The sequence below is a fragment of the Salvia splendens genome, chromosome 14, assembly GCF_004379255.2.
Source record: "Salvia splendens isolate huo1 chromosome 14, SspV2, whole genome shotgun sequence".
NCBI classification, from domain to species: domain Eukaryota; kingdom Viridiplantae; phylum Streptophyta; class Magnoliopsida; order Lamiales; family Lamiaceae; genus Salvia; species Salvia splendens.
The window spans coordinates 19,009,196-19,029,638 of NC_056045.1; the positions used below are offsets into that span (position 1 = coordinate 19,009,196).

Genomic DNA, 20,443 nt, shown 5'->3' on the forward strand with positions numbered 1-20,443 from the left:
CATTTTACCTCCCGATTTGCGCTCCACTCTTTAAAGTCAATCTTCTCTCATATTCTCACTTTCACTCCGCCTCCGCTGATACAAAAATAAGGAATGAATTATTCTTCAAATGTCCATAACAATAGATATAAAAGTTAAGAATGGCAGAAAAAAATGAACTAATTTCATCCTATTAATTCTATTAATCATGCGCTTCAAATTTGATATTAAACCTCTGAATTTCTCCTATTTCTCATTGGAAAATTGCAGATCATTCTTCTTAATTGGTTTTGCTGCCTCTGTTTTATTAGAATCACACAAACAGATCAATTACAAGAACTAATAAAATTACACGAACAGATCAAATACATCAAAATTAGAAAACGAAAAAAAACTTCAAATACAAAACCGCATAATTTGAGAGAGAAGATTGACTTTTAAGAGTGGAGCGCAAATCACTTGGAGGGAGGTAAAAAAAAATTTTAGAGATTGGTTAAAGGATAGTTTAGTAAATATATAATTATTGGAAGAGAAATAATAAGAAAAATGAAGAGAATAAATATAAAAATGTGTAAAACCCTTATTCCGAAAAATTCGCATGTCTCGGACCCATATTTCAAAAGGTAAGCGAATTGAATCCCTTATCTCGAAAGGTCAGCGAATTTAAACCATATTCCGAAATTTCTCTTTTCTGTCAAAGCAAAACCCTAAACCTCACTTCATCTTCCTCATTTCCTCTGCTAAGCCTTACTCACACCCAAGCCAACACACTCGTCTCTCTGTTTCTAATCCCTAAATCTCTCTCTAACATCTTCTCCATTGTCTTCAACATCCAGCCATGTCGGAGATAAAGCTCTCGGAGATGCGAGACCTAACCCGAATCGAACGAATCGGAGCCCACTCCCACATCCGGGGCCTCGGCCTCGACTCCGCCCTCGAAGCCCGCTCCTCCTCCGAAGGCATGGTCGGCCAGACTTCCGCCCGAAAAGCCGCCGGCGTCATCGTCAAGATGGTCCAAGAAGGCAAAATCGCCGGCCGCGCAGTCCTCCTCGCCGGCCAGCCCGGGACCGGCAAAACCGCCATCGCCATGGGCATGGCTAAATCCATCGGCCAGGAGACCCCCTTCGCTATGCTCGCAGGGAGCGAACTCTTCTCGCTGGAGATGTCGAAAACCGAAGCCCTAATGCAGGCGTTCAGGAAAGCAATTGGGGTCAGAATCAAAGAGGAGACCGAGGTGATTGAGGGCGAGGTTGTGGAGATACAGATTGACCGGCCGGCCGTTGCTGGGGCAGCATCGAAGACGGGGAAGCTCACGCTGAAGACCACGGATATGGAGACGGTTTATGACTTGGGTGGGAAGATGATTGAGGCGTTGGGGAAGGAGAAAGTGCAGAGTGGTGATGTGATTGGGATCGACAAGGCTTCGGGGAAGATCACGAAGCTCGGGAGGTCTTTCTCGAGGTCGAGGGACTATGATGCGATGGGGCCTCAGACAAAGTTCGTGCAGTGCCCCGATGGGGAGCTACAGAAGAGGAAGGAAGTTGTGCATTGTGTTACGCTTCATGAGATTGATGTTATCAACAGCAGGTGATTGTGGTTAAAGAGTTTTCTGTACTTTTTTTGATGCATTATGAAGTAAAGGTACTATCTGCTGAATTGCTTGAATTTCTTGACTTGGTGTTGATAAATTTTTATGGGCTTGGTGTTTATTTGCTTAATACATTCTTAGGTAAGGGATGAAATGGGAGCATAGATTGTAAGCTTGCGTTAGTCAATGCTCAAAATAGTGTAGAATCATTGAGATGCAAAGACTGTTTCTACCCTTCTGATGTATTTATTTCCCAAGTGTCTTAAGTAGACAAGTTCTTATGTGTTTCATCTGGCTCTCTGTGGATCAGATTGGTTGTAAATTTGTAATCGTACTACTCTCTGTAGTATTTGTTCTCCTCTTGTCGCATCTTGGACCGCCTGCAACTGGAATTCTAGAATCATAAATTGTTACTTCCTTTAGGATGCAGTTGTACTTGGTTGTGACTAGTTTTCTGATATCTGTATAATGGTTGCAAGCTTTTAAGAGTTGTCATCAATAGTTAGTCTTTTCTTAATGCACCAACTTTGGATAGGTGTCAAAGGTTTAGACTTCTGCTAGCCATGATGGTTAGGAAAACTTCCTCTGTGATCTTACATGTTGAACTGTTTGAAGGCTGTATTTTTCCATTTTTTGTTGGACAGTAGTAGTATTTTGGATTACCTTACTATTTTGGATCAGACAAAGATAGACCCCTACTCTGTTTTCCTTCGTTACAAATTGTTTTCCATCATTGAAAAAGAAGTTTCATATGGTACCCTTATTTATGTTTTGGGTATTTAGCATTTGTTTTCTATTATTAATAAGGTTAATTACCTTAGTGTGTGAGCTTATAGGAGATTGATAGAAAATTTGTTGCTTATTTCCTTTTTAGTATGTTATGTGCTTTCATAGTCCACCTGATAAATTTAGGGGACTCTTATTGGATCAGTTGAATGTACTGTTTCCTTGATTCTGGATATTCGTATATACCAATTAGATAAGTATGGCTTACTTATTATACTAGACTAGCTTCACCACCTATTGCTGACATGCATATGGCACATGATTTCTTTGAATGTTACTCCCTCCGTCCCCCAATAATTGTCCACTTTGATTCCGGCACGGGTTTTAAGAAATGTAAATGAAAGTGGGTTGAAAAAGTTTGTGGAATATGGGTCCCACTTTATATATTAGTTTTATAATAAAATGTGGGTGTAAGTGAGTTAGTTGAATGTGGGGCATACTTACCATTTATGGTAAAAAAATGGAAGTGGACAGATAATGTGGGATGGACGAAAATGCAAAACTGGACAATTAATGGGGGACGGAGGGAGTATATGATATAATATTGTATGCTGGCTGGTCTGGACTCTGGTTCATCTACTTATCATGTTACTGAAAGTCTATCCTTTGTGGTGCACAATATGCAGTTGCTGGATTAGAAACAAACAGTTGGAGTATGCTAGTAATAATGGTTATCAGACTTAAGATGATATTTCCCAACTTTTGTAAATGTATGGTTTGTTAGGTATTTCGTTTTTTGGAATTTCATCTTCCATTCTTCTGTCTTTTCAGTATGTTTCTCATTCAACAAATTCTGTTACTGTTGAGTATTGACTGGATGTGAAATGCTTTGCTGCTTACGCCCTTCAGCATAATTAAACTTCTTGTCAAAATATATTTTCTCATTTCTTGCACTATATTAGTACTATCTTTCCCTCCTTTAAGTGCTTTGAATTTTTAGCACTGTTTTTATATTGAAATGAAACTCAGGTTAAATATTCAGGCTGGTTCACTACTGGTTCTTTGTAATACAGTGGGCTGACTGCCTTAAATAAAATTTATTTTCGTAATATCATGAGATTTTAACATGCTCATCTATTTAGTATATTGCGCAATGCTCACTTTTATGACTGGTTTGAGAATCTTGGTGTCATGACACCACACAGTCTCTAATTTGCTAAAAGCTTCTTGTTTCTTGCATATAATTATCAGATGATTGATTTATTTGCTCGTTTCTTTTTGTCATGTCTTTTGCTGCTGTACATTTTGATATTATTGGACTTCTTTATATTTTCTACCCTCTCAGTCGTAATTACTATCTACGCAATGCATGTTTGTCAAAAACATGGTGTTCTATGTAACTTCAGGTGGCAAGATGACTGTGTTATAGCTCACTGTCTCAATTTCAGAACGCAGGGATTTCTGGCATTGTTTACGGGTGATACTGGCGAAATCCGTGCAGAAGTTAGGGAACAAATCGACACCAAGGTAGCCGAGTGGAGAGAAGAAGGAAAAGCAGAAATCATACCGGGTGTCCTCTTCATTGATGAAGTACACATGCTTGACATCGAGTGCTTTTCTTTTCTGAATCGTGCATTGGAGAACGACATGGCGCCTATATTAGTCGTCGCCACAAATAGAGGGATCACTTCCATCAGGGGCACAAACTACAGGTCTCCACACGGCATTCCAATTGATTTTCTTGACCGCCTGCTCATCATCTCCACGCAACCGTACACAGGGGACGATATCCGAAAGATCTTGGACATCAGATGTCAAGAGGAAGATGTAGAAATGTCCGAAGATGCTAAGGTACTGCTTACGAAGATCGGAGAAGACACATCACTGAGATATGCGATAAATCTCATCACCTCTGCCGCGTTGGCCTGCCTGAAGAGGAAGGGAAAGATTGTGGATATGGAAGACATAAGCCGTGTGTATGAGCTCTTCTACGACGTGAAGAGGTCAACTCAATACCTGATGGAATATCAAAGCCAATATATGTTCAGCGAGGTGGGAACGGGAGAGTAATACGAAGACGAAGCCAATGCAATGGTCTCATAAGGAGAGTGTGTGTGTTTTATGTTTGTGTTTGGTGGTTATACTATTCCAGCTGGGAAGATATTGGCTGATTATGATGCTTCAAAGTAGATGTTAATTTCACTGTGTTTGGTGAATATTTTGTAGCTGTCCCAGTTATTTTTTGCTTGAAATTTGTAGGTTTTTCTTTTGCCTCGTGTTGATTTTTTGGGATTATGTTAGTAAATTTGTTAAATATCCTAAGTTTGCTTCAGATTGAAATCTCACAAATCATTTCTGGTAAGCTTGTCAAGTGGGGGTACAATTTTTTTTTTTTTGGCTTTTGTCATTTTTTGCTTTTGACAAAGATATAGAGTAAGCTTGTTTAGGTATATTACTCTGTTCTTAAATCTAACTGTATTTTATTTTTAATTTTTTAATTTATGCGGCTTTCTTTTTCTTCTCATTTTGTTTACTATATTTTCTGCATTAACTTTTATATCGTCAGTAACGCCACTAAATATTCTTTTTATAGTTTTTATTTCACTTTGTCATCAACTTTTAAAGATCAAATTGTATATCATGTGTTCAAAATTAGAAGAACAAGCAGTATTAATTAAGAGTAAAACAGAAATAAAAAAACACAAATTACCACCAATAAAATTTTAGTAACGCCGTTTGGCCGCCGCGTGACATGCGGGAATACTTACCACTATACTACAACAACTTTTTGTTTCAGTTTAGCGTACATTATTAACTTAATTTGTTGTCTATTTATAGTGCCCATCCTTACCAAGTTAAGTTAGTCGTATTAATTCAGTTATTTCTTCTTCTTTTTTTTGTGAAAAATCCACAATTATAATATTTCTATATGTTATTCCTTCTCATATTTAAAATATGAACTTGAACCCTAATTACATTTACAATCATTTTTAAAATCGTCGTTTATTAAGGCATCTTCTTCTTCTTTTTAACAGAATTTGGGAAAACAACGACATTTTCTTATTTTAAAAAAATGGTGTGTTTTGTTCACTTTCCAGGGGTTACAATTACATGCAGGACATCCGACGAGCCACATTAATTAAAAATTGGCTGAAAATGGACTCCATGGGATATTGACACATCATCCACAGTTCATGGCTATTTCCCCCATTTTAATTGTCACCTTAGTTTGAATTTGTCATATCAACTTTCATTTACCTCCTAGAACTTTTAATGTGAAAAATATGACAAAAAGAAACTTCATATGTTTGTAGTTCAAAGGAAAATAATAAACTACTGAAAATTCTTTGATTTACAGACATGATTACTTTTAAAAATATAAATTCCAGCATTTTGTGTAAATGGATTTTTTATCCCTAACAAAATTGTTAAAAATTCAAAGGTTCGTGCGATCGCATGAATTGAATGATTTTGTGCACAATAGTACATGTAAATTCATAAGTCAAAATGAAAGGTTCATTCGAAACCAATGTTTCATGTGATCACACGAACAAGGCTATTTTGCATGATGTTAAAAATTCTGCGCATAATCCATTGATTCTCAACTTACTTTCATTCAACTAGAATATTATTACAAGTTAAAAGAAAATATTAAGAATAATTGATGATCAAAATACCAATATTTAAATCAATGGATTCACTAAAGGTTGTTATCACTCCACTTGTTTACAATCTATTTGCTACTCTCATTTTATTTGCATATTCTTTATTTTAAAATTTCTTCAATAATAAATCTTCCAGATTTAGAGTCAAAAACTAGAATGGCAAACCATCCAAACCATATTAATAATAAAAACAGATGAAATTGAAGAAATAAGAATATATTCATACTATTTATCAAAGTGAATTTCTATTTCCATGCCAAGTAGAGGCAGCCCAAGAAATGTAAAGAAATGGGCCCATCATCAACAAATTCGGAGGCATAAACTTTTTTTAAGGCTTCCTGGACGATCATCATGAAAAATCTTTCAATTTGCGATGCCGAGATTAGTAGAATTTTCTTTCTCAATTTAATTTTTTAGATATTTATAACTTTTACAAATTAACAGATTAATATTTTATTCATGAAAATACATTATTTTTATACACTTTTTCTGCCACATGTATTTATTGTGTTTGATATATATGACTAGTTTAGTTTGTAGTAGACATTTAAAAAGAAAAATAAAATAATGAATTTAGTATATAAAAACGATTTTGAAGATTTGATGATTTTGACACACTTAGCAACATTTTACTCCTCAACTTATGGATTTATTCAAATGTTTACAACACATATTTAATTATTTATAGGTCTTATTTCAATTTTATAGAATTTTCTATAATTATCTTGTATGTTTTACATATCTAACTTTTTCTCTATAAAATTCTAGATATTGTTACTATATATGATAAATTTGTTTTATAATTCAATTTGTGGACAATTATCCATAAAGTTAATAACTCATTAATTTATCAATAGATCAATTTGTATTTAAATAATCATACTCCCTCCGTCCCATGTTACTAGTAATATTTAATTTTAAGTCGTAAATTAAAGATTGAGTAATTGGTGTGATTAAACTACCCCCTCCATCACACAAGAGTATGCATTGTTCCCTTTTTAGTCATAACCACAAGAATATGCACTTTATAATTTGAAAATTATTTTCTCTATTAAAGTGAGACTCATTCTCCACTAAAAATACTTTAAGTACTTTTTATTTTTGCATTTCTCTTATTTACCAATTCTACATTAGAACACGTGTTCAACTATAAATATTTACATGTGTGTTGTTTTATTAGTAGTTCAGTTTATTTGATAATTTAATTTTAAATTAGATATTTCATAAAAAATTTAATTATCTCATGATTTTATTTACTTGCTGCTTTTATGTTTACTTGGAACCTTTTTTCCTTTTATATTGTTTATGTTCTTCCTTTTTTAGAAATGCAAGTCTACAAAATAATACTTTCTTCGTCCCATAATAGATGACACATTTATTCAATGACAAGAGATTTTATGAAATGTTGTTTTATGTGTTAAGTGGAGAAAGAAAATAATATATTTTTATCAATATAAGAGATAACTTTTTTTGCAAAGTAGGAAACGTGAAACCTTTTGCGGGATAAATTGAAAAAGATAATGTGACATCTGTTATGAGATCGATGGAATATTTTTTTAAAATCTACTATTCTAACATATGGACTTCTAGTGTTGACACCATAACCAAAATTAATTAAATTAACGATAACAGTTTAATATAAAATATAACTATTTCTTTCAGCAACTAATTAATTAAATGACCAATCTAAATTCATGGTGTATATATAAAAGCAATAAAAGATCAGTTCCCTTAATACTTTTATATAAATATCAATCGTAATTCCATAATTTCTTTAACCACAAATTATGTTTAGTATAGTTTAGTTTTTTGTTATATTTAAAAAAATACATTTTGCATACATTATTAAATTAGCTTTTGTTTCAGTGGAAAAAAAACGTAGTAATATATCTAATTAAAATTAAATTATAAAAAAACTGAATTGTAGTACTAAAGAAGAAAAGAAACATCAAAATAGGATCCAAATTAATTACTAATTATTAAGAATCGCCAATCACTATGGAGTACTACCATTTAACTATTACCACTAATTAAACGCAAATAAATATGAGGCAGCGTCGTTCTTAGGCACAGGCTAATGCTTCGTCTGTTCACCAAAAATATTTATATTTATGGATGATATGAGTTTTCACGTGTGATTGTAATATGTTAAGGATAGCCTTCCTTAACGTTCGAATTCCACACAATTAAGAAACCGAAGCTGTGGTCGTCGAGCGCCCAAGAGGTTTGGGTCGGCGAAGACGTCCGGCAGAAGGGGTGCTGGGCGCGAGAGAGGTTCTCGTCGACAGCGATAGAGAATTAGAGTTTCGTGATTCAAGCCAAGTTGGGCGAAATACTGATTTCATTAATTGGTTGAATGAATAAAATGATAACAACCTATCCCTATTTATAATACTAGAATACTAGCTTATGGAACAAGAACACAATATATGAAAAGATACGAATCAAAAGATAACCAAATAAAAGATTGGAATATATGGCATTAATGTCTCGTATCAATTCCCACACGGTTAAAATCCACCTTGTCATCAAGGTGGAAACCACGAACCAACGACGAGAGTTGACAGCAAAAGCTATTGCGAGGCGTCTCCTCCTGGAGCAAATGCATACCAAACAACTGAATGTCTCCCTATATATTCTTGCATGGAATGATTGCTTACCAAGCAGATGTCCCACTCGTCGTGTGTATGTCTGTTAAGGGTGAAGTTCCCTTAACACGATAAACGGAAGTCGCGGGAACTTTGCCCGTCGATCAAACCAAGATTTAGGGTTGCAAAAGAAAGTAAAACACGATAAAAGAAAAATAAGATAATTTGATATTTCTTGAATGATCGAAATGAATAACAATGTTCACTATTTATTATAGTGGATACCCTAACTTAAGAAACAAGAAAATAATCATAATAAATATGAAAAGATATGGTAAATCAATAACTAACTAATTAATAAAGATTTGGGGATATTATTGAAGATATGCTCGTATCAACTCTCCCACGGTTAAAATCCACCTTGTCCACAAGGTGGGAACACGAAGAAGCAAAGAAGAGAGTCGCTGATAACATAAGCTTGACGAGATCTATCTCCTCCGGGATCAAATGCACGCCGAACAGCTGAGCGTCTTCCTTCATTATCTCCATCAAAAATCACTAAGGCGGCCTCTTGATAATTCAAAGCTAAAATGGGGATCTTGTCAACGCGACCACGAATGCTCAAACAATGCGAGTCCATCCAAGGAGGGATCAACCGTGCTTCAGCATAGAGCAATGCTAAACGATAATTCATACCTGCTACATTACAGATACGCAAATCCACATAGAAACCATCGGTGTCCTCTTTTATCAAACAAGAGTTCATCATCTTCCTTAACTTCAAAATATCCAACCTATCATGCACATTTCCTTGAAGCCAAACCTTGAAATCACTTTCGATAATCGGCAAGAAAATAGGCAGCGGCGGAGGTGTTGGCTGAATATTTGAGACTACTGTACAAGTAGAAGCATATGCATCCTTAATTTCTTCTTGCAACATATATTCCGAGGTTTTGCCTAAGCTAGTAGCTAAAATTTCGGAAAGCCTCATTTGCAAATCACAAAAGGAACTGACAGATGCCTCAGCACCACCATATGAATCTAAAGAAGAACTCGAGCATAATCACTTGAGTATTCCATCTATGCATCTAAAATTGATGAATCAGACCCCTCTCCTTCGTGCACCTTCATTCGAGGTCCATACACAGAATTAAAATTTTCTTGTTCCCTATCAATCATCCCAAATAAAACCAACCTCGAAAGAGAAGAATCTATCTTCCCCTTTGAGATCGCGACATCCGCAGCGGGCAGCGGTGCTGTTGAACGGCCGTGACTCAGCGGAGACCAGCCAGACAGAGAGTGTTGCGGGGGTGGCGGTGGCCAGGCAAGTGGGCGCTTGCCGGTGCAGGGCTGCTGTCCATCGGGCTGGTAGTTTTGGTGGGGTAGGCTTGCAGCGGCGGCTGCTGTTACCGGTGGCTGCCGGTAGGATTGGGGACGTTGCTGGAGGTAGTGTAAGGGCGGCTGGGGGTAGTTGTGACACTGTGCCGTGTGTGCAGCCATAGTTTGACGCGGTAGCTGGTGGGTGTTTTGAGGCGGTGGCGGCTGGTGGGCGTTTGAAGGCTGCGACTGGTGATTTTGGTGGAGTAGGCTGGTGGCGGTAGCGGCTGATGTTAGAGGCGGTTGCTGGTAGGTGGTTGGAGACGTCGACGGCAGCGGCTGGTAGGTTTTCGGAGGTGGAAGCTGCTGGTGGTAGTCTTTTGACGGCGTTGGGTGATTGTGGAAGTAGTGCTCAGCCGTTGTTTGCCCCGGCGTGACGTAGGTTGGCGCCGAATATTTTAGCGGCGCATATGAAACCGTGTAGGTGAACAAGCGTTGTTGTTCGTCCATCACGTCCAACTTCTTGTTTATTCTGTTGCAGGCTGCCATTATCTGGTCACATAGATAAGATATATAGATTTCTTCCTTAGTATGACTAGCCATGAGTACGAAGATGAAAACACCAATTGTTAAGGGTGAAGTTCCCTTAACACGATAAACGGTAGTCGCGGGAGCTTTGCCTGTCGATCAAACCAAGATTTAAGGTTGCAAAAGAAAGTAAAACACGAAAAAAGAAAAATAAGATAATTTGATATTTATTGAATGATCGAAATGAATAACAATGTTCACTATTTATAATAGTGGATACCTTAACTTAAGGAACAAGGAAATAATCCTAATAAATATGAAAAGATATGGTAAATCAATAACTAACTAATTAATAAATATATGGGGATATTATTGAAGATATGCTCATATCAATGTCCCTCCAGCAAACACTTGAAATCCCCGTCGACATCCGACAATAATGCAGCAGCAGGCAGAGGCGCTGTTGAGAGGATGTTATTCACATCGGAGTTGCACGACCAATATATTTCTTTAGGAGCTGAAACTTGGTGGTCTGCAGGACTTACGGCTCTATCCTCCTCAACTCCATGCTTTTCACCAAGCAAGGCAATAGACGAAATCGATACACCAGTAGCATCCGAATTAGAAGTATCATCGCCACATACATCTTCCACTTCTATCTCGGATTTAGAGTCCATTAAAAGCATACTGGCCAAGTTTTCACAATGCTCCTCTTCCACCGTCCTGCGCTTAGAATAATAGTCAAAATCTCTTGTAACCTCACATGAATACCCAATCGGCGCAGCGAAACTCGATGAAGAAGAATTGTCTTCGTCTTGGTCTCTCAATTCATGTGCATATCCACACACATAACTATCCAAACACTCGTCAAGGTTTGGTGAATGTGTATGAGTAATGACTTCACCAATGCATCTTTCCTCATCTACTGCATTCTGACAACAATGTGGTTGTGGTGGCTGCGACAGGGGTTGGAAAATACAGTCCGGGGGCTCCATACGCACTGGTGGCTCATGTGGCTGGTATTCGGTGTTGGGATTTTGCAGCGCCGCATCTGAAAGCGTGCAGGTGTACGACGAATGCTCAAAGATCGGTGTTGGGTTTGATTGATGTCGAGGTCGGGAATTGCCAAACCGATTGAGGGGCTCCATATGTGCAGCAACATGTTGGTGTTGCTGCCTATAGGCGTGTGTCTGCTGCTGCTTTCCGTAGGCGTGCCGACGCTCCTGTGCGGGCCAGTAACTTGGGGGTGAGTGTTGCCAAGGTTGTGTGCCCGAGCGTGGGCTGCGCTGCTGCCGGAAGTGATCGGTTTGCCCCCTGGGTGTATCCCAACAACTAGGCGGACATGGTGGTGGCTGATCATAATCCGAGTATCCTTGCGATGCACGATGAGACGGTGGTTCCCAACAAGAGGGCTGCCATGACCGTGGTGGGTCGTAGGGTTAGAAGCTCGGTAGTGGTCGGTTTCCAGGAGGATCCCAACAGGAGGGGCGGCGTGTCCGGACAGACCCCATTCGGTGAGGCGGCGGTGGCCGGTGGCCATTCTGTCGGTATTGTTTCCGACGAAGGTTGTCCACGCGCCGATCTGCTGCGTCAATACGGGATTCCATCCTGTCCAGTAAGCAATCAAGTTTTGCAATAATAGGGTGCATCTGGTGCAGGGGCTGATGTTGGTGGATTTTGGTTTGAGAAGTGGAGTTGGTGGTAGCCATGGTTTGTGAAAATTTTAACAGCTTTGATGAAGGCTTTAATGAAGGGATAAAAGTGGTGGTGGATTAAATTGTTTTTTGGTAAGGTTTGGGTTATGGTTAATAAAAGATGGAGGATGAGCACGAGATGCGGCGGTGATGGTGGTGCTGCGGAGGGTGTGGAATGATTCCGTCGGGTAGCGGTGTGGCTAGTTGCTGTGCGCGGGTGGATTCTCGTCGGGCAGCAACGTAGCTATGGTTCGATCGGTGTTGTGGAGTGTGAGCTCACGATGAAAGCACCAGTTGTTAAGGATAGTCTTCCTTAACGTTCGAATTCCACACAATCAAGAAACCGAAGCCATGGTCGGCGAGCGCCCAAGAGGTTTGGGTCGGCGAAGACGTCCGGCAGAGGGGGTGCTGGGCGCGAGAGAGGTTCTCGTCGACAGCGATAGAGAATTAGAGTTTCGTGATTCAAGCCAAGTTGGGCGAAATACTGATTTCATTAATTGGTTGAATGAATAAAATGATAACAACCTATCCCTATTTATAATACTAGAATACTAGCTTATGGAACAAGAAAATAATATATGAAAAGATACTATGAATCAAAAGATAACTAAATAAAAAATATAGAAGATATGAAATTAATGTTCGTATCATAATATTATGAGAAAGGAAGACAAAATAAGTAAATTGGGAGAGAGAAACATAACAAAAATTATATAAAAGCTAATTTAATAATGTATGAAAAAAAATTAGGGCGATCTTCAGTAATTTACATATATGGATTCCGTAATTAGAGACGAAATCGTTGATTCCAACAACTGCATCATTAATGCCTTACTCTAAATGGCAACAACTGCATGTGATGAAATCAATATTTTAATGTCTGATCGTTGATGCATATGAACAAATATAACCAAAATAAATTTTAAAAAAATATGCTTGCATAAAAAGATTGAAAATTTTACCCTTAATTTTCAAGATAATTTTCAATTTGGGATCATAGTATTTTTTGTACAATCCTATCTTTCATTATTGTATGTATGTGACGTGATAAATTAAAATTTTAATTATTGTGTATGGTTAATAGGAAAAATCTATGTGGAATATTGATTGCCAATGTGATAATACTAAGCAAAACTTATAAACTTCAGATAATATAAAGCAGCGGCGGAGCTAGGTGGGGTCGGCCGACCCCACCATCGGCTCCGAAGAGTCGCCGGGAAACGCCCTCAATCGGCCGCCACCTCTGCCCCGTTCTCAATATCAAGCTCTCGGCGGCGTGCAGAAAAGAAAGAAGGGTTTACTTTTCTGTTTTCATACTTCTTCATTAATTACAAATTAATTTAAAGCCCAATTCACCTTCTTCTTATAGTATTTTAATAATATAATTTCTACTATTAAATCAAGCCTTTATAAAGCATAAGTTTTAGCAATAATATTGATGATATTTTATTTTTTCAAAGGAAACTATTATTATTTTCTTTTTTTTCAACTTTGTAGTACTAACTAATGGAGTATTAGTAAATTCACTATTTTTCTCTTATTCATTAATATTTTTTACCCTACCTTAAATAAACATAATTACTTTTGATTATTAATTTTATTATTTTGCTTAATAAACTAGATTAAAAAGTGCTATAGTATACCATAAAATATTATTAGATGAATATATTTCGACTTCTAGTAATTTTATTAAATCTATCCAAACTTCCATGAATAAATTATAATAAAATAATATTTAGTCGTTTTCAGAATTTGAATATTCATTGAAGTCAATCAATAGTGATATTTAAATTTTAATATTTTTATTAACAATAATTATTTAAATACTTATACAATTATTTATTTTTGTTTCGACCCCACGATTATGAATTTCTGGATCCGTCATTGATATAAAGTATAAAGTTTCATATACTTCCTCCGTCCCATTAAATATGCAACATTTGGAAATCAACACGGGATTTTTGTAATGTTGTTTTGTGCATTATGAAGATAGAGTAAATTAAGAGAGATGAAAAAATAGAAAAAGAGATGTTTCCATTTAAGGAAATGTTTCATTTTTAATTGAACAATCCAAAAAGAAAAATGTTCCATATTTAATGGGACATATGGAGTACTATTTATAAATAAATTAAAATTTAGTAATCGATTTGATATAAATACAGTAGTTAGATAACCATTTATGAAATTAATCCAATAAATTAAGTTACCCTTTGTAATCTTAATTTACTAGTAATATAATCTCTGTAGCTTGATGTTTACCCTTCGAATGAAAAAACAAATACAAATTTTAAAGAGTTGCAATAAAAGAAAAATCAAGCTCTCGTAGCTCAGTTGGTTAGAGCACCCGTTTAGTAAGCGGGAGGTCTTGAGTTCGACTCTCAACGAGAGCATTTTTCTAATTTTTTATTACTCACCAATGCAGCAACTGAACAATACTTGTCAATGACATCATTTAACTATTTTTATTTTCAAAATTTCTCAATGATGGATCGAATAAATATTATCTCAATATTTTTTATTTCTTAATTTTATTCTAATATTTTGAATTTGTAGTACTGATTTTATCATTAGTATTTGAAATCATTCTTTCGACAATTTTTTTTAAACTCTATGAACGCAACTTATTTTCGAATCAAAATAATAGGTCAATGTTTGACATAAAATTTTAATGATAAGATTATTCCGAAATAAAGTGATTGTAGATATAAATTTTGAAAAGCTTTAAAAATTGTGATATACTACCTGAAAGCTTTAAAATGTGATATAATTGATCAAATTACTAGTACTTGAGTATAAATTTGATCAATAAATTTTTATTTGAAGTTGGCAGTTAGAAATAATGAATTTCAATTTTAGACATGTCTGAACAACTGGAATCAGTGTTCTTGATTCAAACTAAAATTGTCTCTTTGGATTATACAACTCTATTACTGGTTGAAAATTTTAAACTGAAAATTTTATGTCCAATTTATCTTTTGTTGTGATTATGTAATTACTTGTATGTTTAGTTTCTCTCAAATGATTACTTCACTTATTTTTTTTAAATCCTCAATTAACTTTTCCAGTTATACATTTACGTTTACTTATTTTTCTTAAATCCTCAATTAACTTTTCATGTTACACATTTACGTTTAATAAAGTAATTAAGTAAGAACAAATTAGATGTTTCTTAAATCATTGATGTATAATTGCGTCAATCTATCTGGAGTAATATAATATCATGAAATTAAACACTTATTAAAACGTAATTCAGACGTCTTAGCAATACTTAAATAAATTTCATCAGATGTGTTTTGCACTTGTCACATACTAGTACTATATATGTGCTGATGATAATTCAATATTGAATAAAGTGGAATTGCAAGATGAAATGGAATTCATCAATATTATAGTCCTATCAGAATCTGCCATTTTCAGGTAGTTTAGCAGATGTATCTAACACTCCACGTCTCCATTACCATTAGAGCATACACGTCCGTGCTCTTGCCAACGAACACGGATATGGGCCGGAACCCACTTTTACTCCATGCTCTTAGGCAAGAGCACAACACCTACATCCGTGCTCTTCCACAAGGACAAGCTCAAGGGTCCCACATTCTATCATTCAATTTAAATAAAAACATTTCCGCAATATTAAAATGCATTAAAATTACCCGGAATAATATTACAAATTATAAAAAAATTAAAAAATTACATAATTAAAATTCTAAAAATTAAAAATTACATAATTAAAATCCTAAAAATTGAGATTGAGAGAGTTGTTTGGTATAGTGTCATTTTTTTGTGTTTGAAATGAGAGTATTTATAGATAAAAGTATGAATTTTGGGGTAAAAATAATGAAAAAATAAATTAAAAGTGTGGAAAAAATGGATATACTTTATTAGGAAGTGGGAAAATATTTTTTTTATTAAATCTGAATTTTTCAGATTTTTTCGATTTTTAAAAAATAATAATAATAAATGATAAACCAACATGCCAATCAGAGCATGCCACGTCGACGCCTCGTGCTCTTGCCGTTGGCACGGACGTGCTCTATGCATAGAGCAGCGCCCTGCCGTCGGCAAGAGCACATCGGCGGACAGGCCTTGTCCTTGCCGACGGCAAGAGCACGTCCGTCGGCAAGGACACTGCTGAAGATGCTCTTAGTAATCTCATTTTTTGACAGTTCTTAAGAAATGTTAAAGAAAATTTAGTGAAAAAAAGTTAGTGGAAAGTAGAATTAATTAATGGATATTGGAACTTTTTTAGTCCGTCCCACAAAAATACGCAATTTTTAATTTTAGAAACTTTTTTCTTTTTAATAAGGTGAGATTCATTCTCCATTAACCATATTTTATTTACTTTTTCTTTTTTTCTCTCTCCTACTTTACCAATTTTGTATTAAAACTCTTTTGGGACGAAGAGAGTACTATTTATAGTAAAATGAACTCAGACTCCTATCCACGGTAGACGGACTAAAATAAAAAAACGGACTCCTATTCGTTGACAAAGTGATCTTTTCCCTCTATAAATCCTCAAAAATAGGAATCAGTTGGCGTGATGGGGAATCGCCAGGCGGCCGATGTGGCGGCGACGGTGGTGATCCAGCGCCCCGGTGGAAAGGTGGACAGAATTCACTCGTCGACGAACGCTAGCGAGGTCATGAATGGCAATCCTGGCTACTACGTGGCGCGAGTGGTGGCGACGGGGACGGTGGCGGCCGAGAACGCCGCCCCGATCAAGCAGCTCAAGCTTCTCCGGCCCGAAGATACTCTCGTAATCGGACAAATTTACCGACTTGTCAGCTTTGAAGGTTCCTTAATTAATCATCAAGTTTTCAACGCAAATTTGGTAGAGGGATGAATAAGATGCATGATCACCATGTGTTTGCAAGGCGAAAATGCGTGTCAAGTTGGGGAAATGACGTTTCGATTCGAACCCGCAATCGGCTTAATTCATTCATCAATCTAAGTTTTTGTATTGTGTTCATCAATTAGTTATAAAGAGATAGATCTAAGCTTCTTGTATTGTTTTCATGAATTAAAGAGATAGAACTAAGATGTAATTAATGAACTATTGAGATATTTTCTTGAAATGTTAATTGAGGGTAACCGAATATAAATGTAAGGATTTCTTCCTAAAATTAATTAGTACTAATAATTTCAGTTATTTGTTTATATTGGTGTGAAAATATTGTTATACTACTACTAATATCGTCGGTCTAGCATTTGCCTACTAAATTATGATGTATATGTTCTTGAAATATGATGATGGTCGTATCATAAAATGTACACTTTCAGATTAAGGGTTGCCTGCAACATAATACTAATAATCATTTTTCTTTAATTGGATTATACTACTACTAGTTAATTTTTAAATTCACCATCATATATAGTGATTGTTCTAGGTGATAGAAATTGTGAGGACCTTATAGCATATGATTAATGTCATGTGAACTATCAAATGGAGTAACTATAACATAGGATTAATCTCATGTGAACTATCAATGGAGAAATTCGAACATTCACGTGCTATTATTGATGATGGAATAATAAAAATTAAATATTATTCCTTGTTTCATTCTAATTTGCTATACTATATTCTTCATAATTTATTTTTAAAATTGAACTTGATGAATTAAATGTAGTACTCCCTCCGTCTCCCAAATATTGTCCCATTTTGACTCGGCACAGATTTTAAGAAGTATAATGAAAAGTGGGTCGGGAAAAATAGTGAATGTGGGTCCTACTTTTATATATTAGTTTTATAATAAAATGTGAGTATGAATGAGTTAGTGGAATATGGGGTTCACTACAAAAAATGGTAAAAAGTGAAATGAGACAAATTTTGTGGGATAGAGGGAAATGAAAAAATGGGACAAACTTTTAGGGACGAAGAGTATTAATACTTTGGCATCTTAAGAGCATCTCCAACCATTTACACTAAATTCAAACCCATTTTAGTGTAAATGTTACATCAAATATGATTTTACTCTAACCATTTACACTAAACTCAAACTTAAAAGAATATTCTATATATTATTCTTTTTTTACTCACAAAATTTGAAAACTTTTGAATTTGAGTTTAGTGTAAACCTAAAGATATGTATTTTTTTCCAAAAAACCAAAAATGGGATTGGTTTTGGAGTACTGTTAGAGCTAATTACCTATCTCATTTTAGGTTTTAGTGTACCCTTGGAGATGGTCTAAGAGCGGTGAGGGGCAGTGGAGACCTATTTTAGAGCTCATTTCGGAGCAAAATTAGTGAAACATCAAATTTTAGTTGTTGAATCCGAGAGATAAAAAGACGAGGCGTAATGTAATTCCTTTTTTATGCTAACTAGAATTTGAAGTTTGAACTACATCTCTTTTATTCAATTACTATCTTCAATTGTTTCAAAGCTAATTAGTTTTTTGTTTGTGTATGGACAATTAGTTCCATCGGTTTGCGTCATGCAAAGCAATAGAGTAATGTTTGGCATTTTAAGTCTTACATTGAAAAATAAATTCATACTCGTACAAAGCAAAGTTACTATAATTGCTAATATTTGATCTAAAACCGTTTGATGTTTGAGGCTAGATTTCGAATTAATCTTAGCGAATGAGGCCAAAAAGTTAGATTCACATAGATAGTTGCACAATCTGCAATAGTAGTAAAAAAAAGTTGCCATTGTATATTGACTATTGATGAGAGTTAGACCATCCACTACGGGTCTCGCCGGCGTCTCGCGTCTCGTCCCGGCGAGACGGGATGCCGGCGCGACGCGTTGCAGCCTCCATCTCGTCCCGTCTCGTCCCGGCGAGCCACGAGACGGGCTGTCTCGCCACGCGCCGAGGCGACGTGGAGCAACCCGGCGTCGTGCATGACGCCCACTCGCCGGCCCGCGAGTGGGCGTCGTCACGTGCTGACGCAATAAATATTTTTTTAAAAAAAAATCGAATTTAAATAAATAAAAAAAATTTGTAACGGTAATAATACCGTTTTTTTGTTTTTTTTTATAATTTTTTGATTTTTTATTAATTTTTTTACTCTATAAATACTCCTAAACTCATCCTCATTTCACACACAACTACACATCTATTCTTCCTATCATATAAATTTTCTCTCAAATTTTCTCTCAAATTTTCATAAACCAACTCAAGATGTCCGGCGACGGCGACGGCAACTACGGCGGTTCCGGCTCCGACGGGTGGGATCTCAACGCGTTGGCGATTGGGAGACCATGATCAACACATTGGGCGGTTCGTCAACCCCTGGGACTCAGGGTTCGGCGACGCCGGGGGTACCAACCACCCAATTTTGACCTTGATGCATATGTCCGTCCCTCCGCCACGCGGTATTCGCAGGGATTATCCCAGATCCGGGAGGATTTTCCCGGTGGCACTGGCGGTGGAGGTGGCCGAGGCGGTGGAGGTGGCACTGGCGGTGGAGGTGGCCGAGGCGGTGGAGGTGGCACTGGCGGTGTACAACCCCAGGTGGGCGAGGACGAGGAGGAAGAAGAAGAAGAGGATCTTGGCCGACATCCGTACAGCAACTTCGAAACGATGGCGGTGTACAACGCCTGGAACACGGTCTCGTACGATCCCATCGTCGGGAATCAACAAACCCGGAAGTGTTTCTGGGAAAAGGTCTGCGAGGTCTACCACCAGATAAAGCCGAAAGGCTCCCGCAAGCGCAAAGTTAAAATGCTCCGCTCTCACTTTGACCGAGTCGACCGACAGATCAAAAAATTCTGCGGCATCTACTCGACTGAAGAAGCGCGCTACCAAAGCGGCGCCACGGCCACCGACATTTTGACGTCCGCTTTGCGCGCCTACTACCAGGACGAGGGTCATCAATTCAGATTTGTTGATGTTTGCAGGCCGTCAAGGACGAGGAACGGTGGGCCGGAGGTTTCCGCTCCAGCTCGGGCTCAACCTCGAAGCGCACGAAGCATACGGCGAGTGGCCAATACTCGTCTGGTGGTGCGTCTGGTGGTGACACCGATGGCATCAGCCAACCTGAGGCTGAATCCCGGGAGTTTGCGGGTACGGTCGGCGATGCTGGAGGATCCGCGCGTGGGCGCCGTGGGTCGCAAGGGACGAAGGCGGCGAAAGCGGCTAGAGCAAGGAAGGGCCGAGGCGAATCAAGCCAGCCGGCCTCGGGCTCGCGGGGAGGCTCGGACACACTTATGGTGGCGTACATGACCGTCACAATGGCGGACACTTCCCACTTCTCGTACGCCCAATTCACGGCCTGGTGGAACGGAATTGTTGCTATGGCAGCACAACTTGACCTTCCGACACCCCCTAAACCTCGACCGCCTCCAGAGAATGATTCGCCGGCGGAGTAGTTTTTTTTTATTTTGTGTTTTTTTATTTTGTGTCTTTTTTATTTTG

At 37.3% G+C, this 20,443-nt stretch overlaps 1 protein-coding gene and 1 non-coding gene across 2 annotated transcripts; both read left to right on the forward strand.

Annotated features, from left to right (window-relative positions):
* Positions 1 to 691: 691 nt before the first annotated feature.
* On the forward strand, positions 692 to 4,625 carry LOC121764087 (ruvB-like 2). The gene is made up of 2 exons (XM_042160165.1): positions 692 to 1,566; positions 3,742 to 4,625. The coding sequence occupies exons 1-2, from the start codon at positions 818 to 820 to the stop codon at positions 4,361 to 4,363; spliced, it is 1,371 nt and encodes a 456-aa protein (XP_042016099.1). The 5' UTR covers positions 692 to 817; the 3' UTR covers positions 4,364 to 4,625.
* Positions 4,626 to 14,401: 9,776 nt separating this feature from the next.
* On the forward strand, positions 14,402 to 14,475 carry TRNAT-AGU. Its single transcript has one exon. It is a non-coding gene; the product is annotated as a tRNA-Thr (tRNA).
* The last annotated feature ends 5,968 nt before the right edge of the window (positions 14,476 to 20,443 follow it).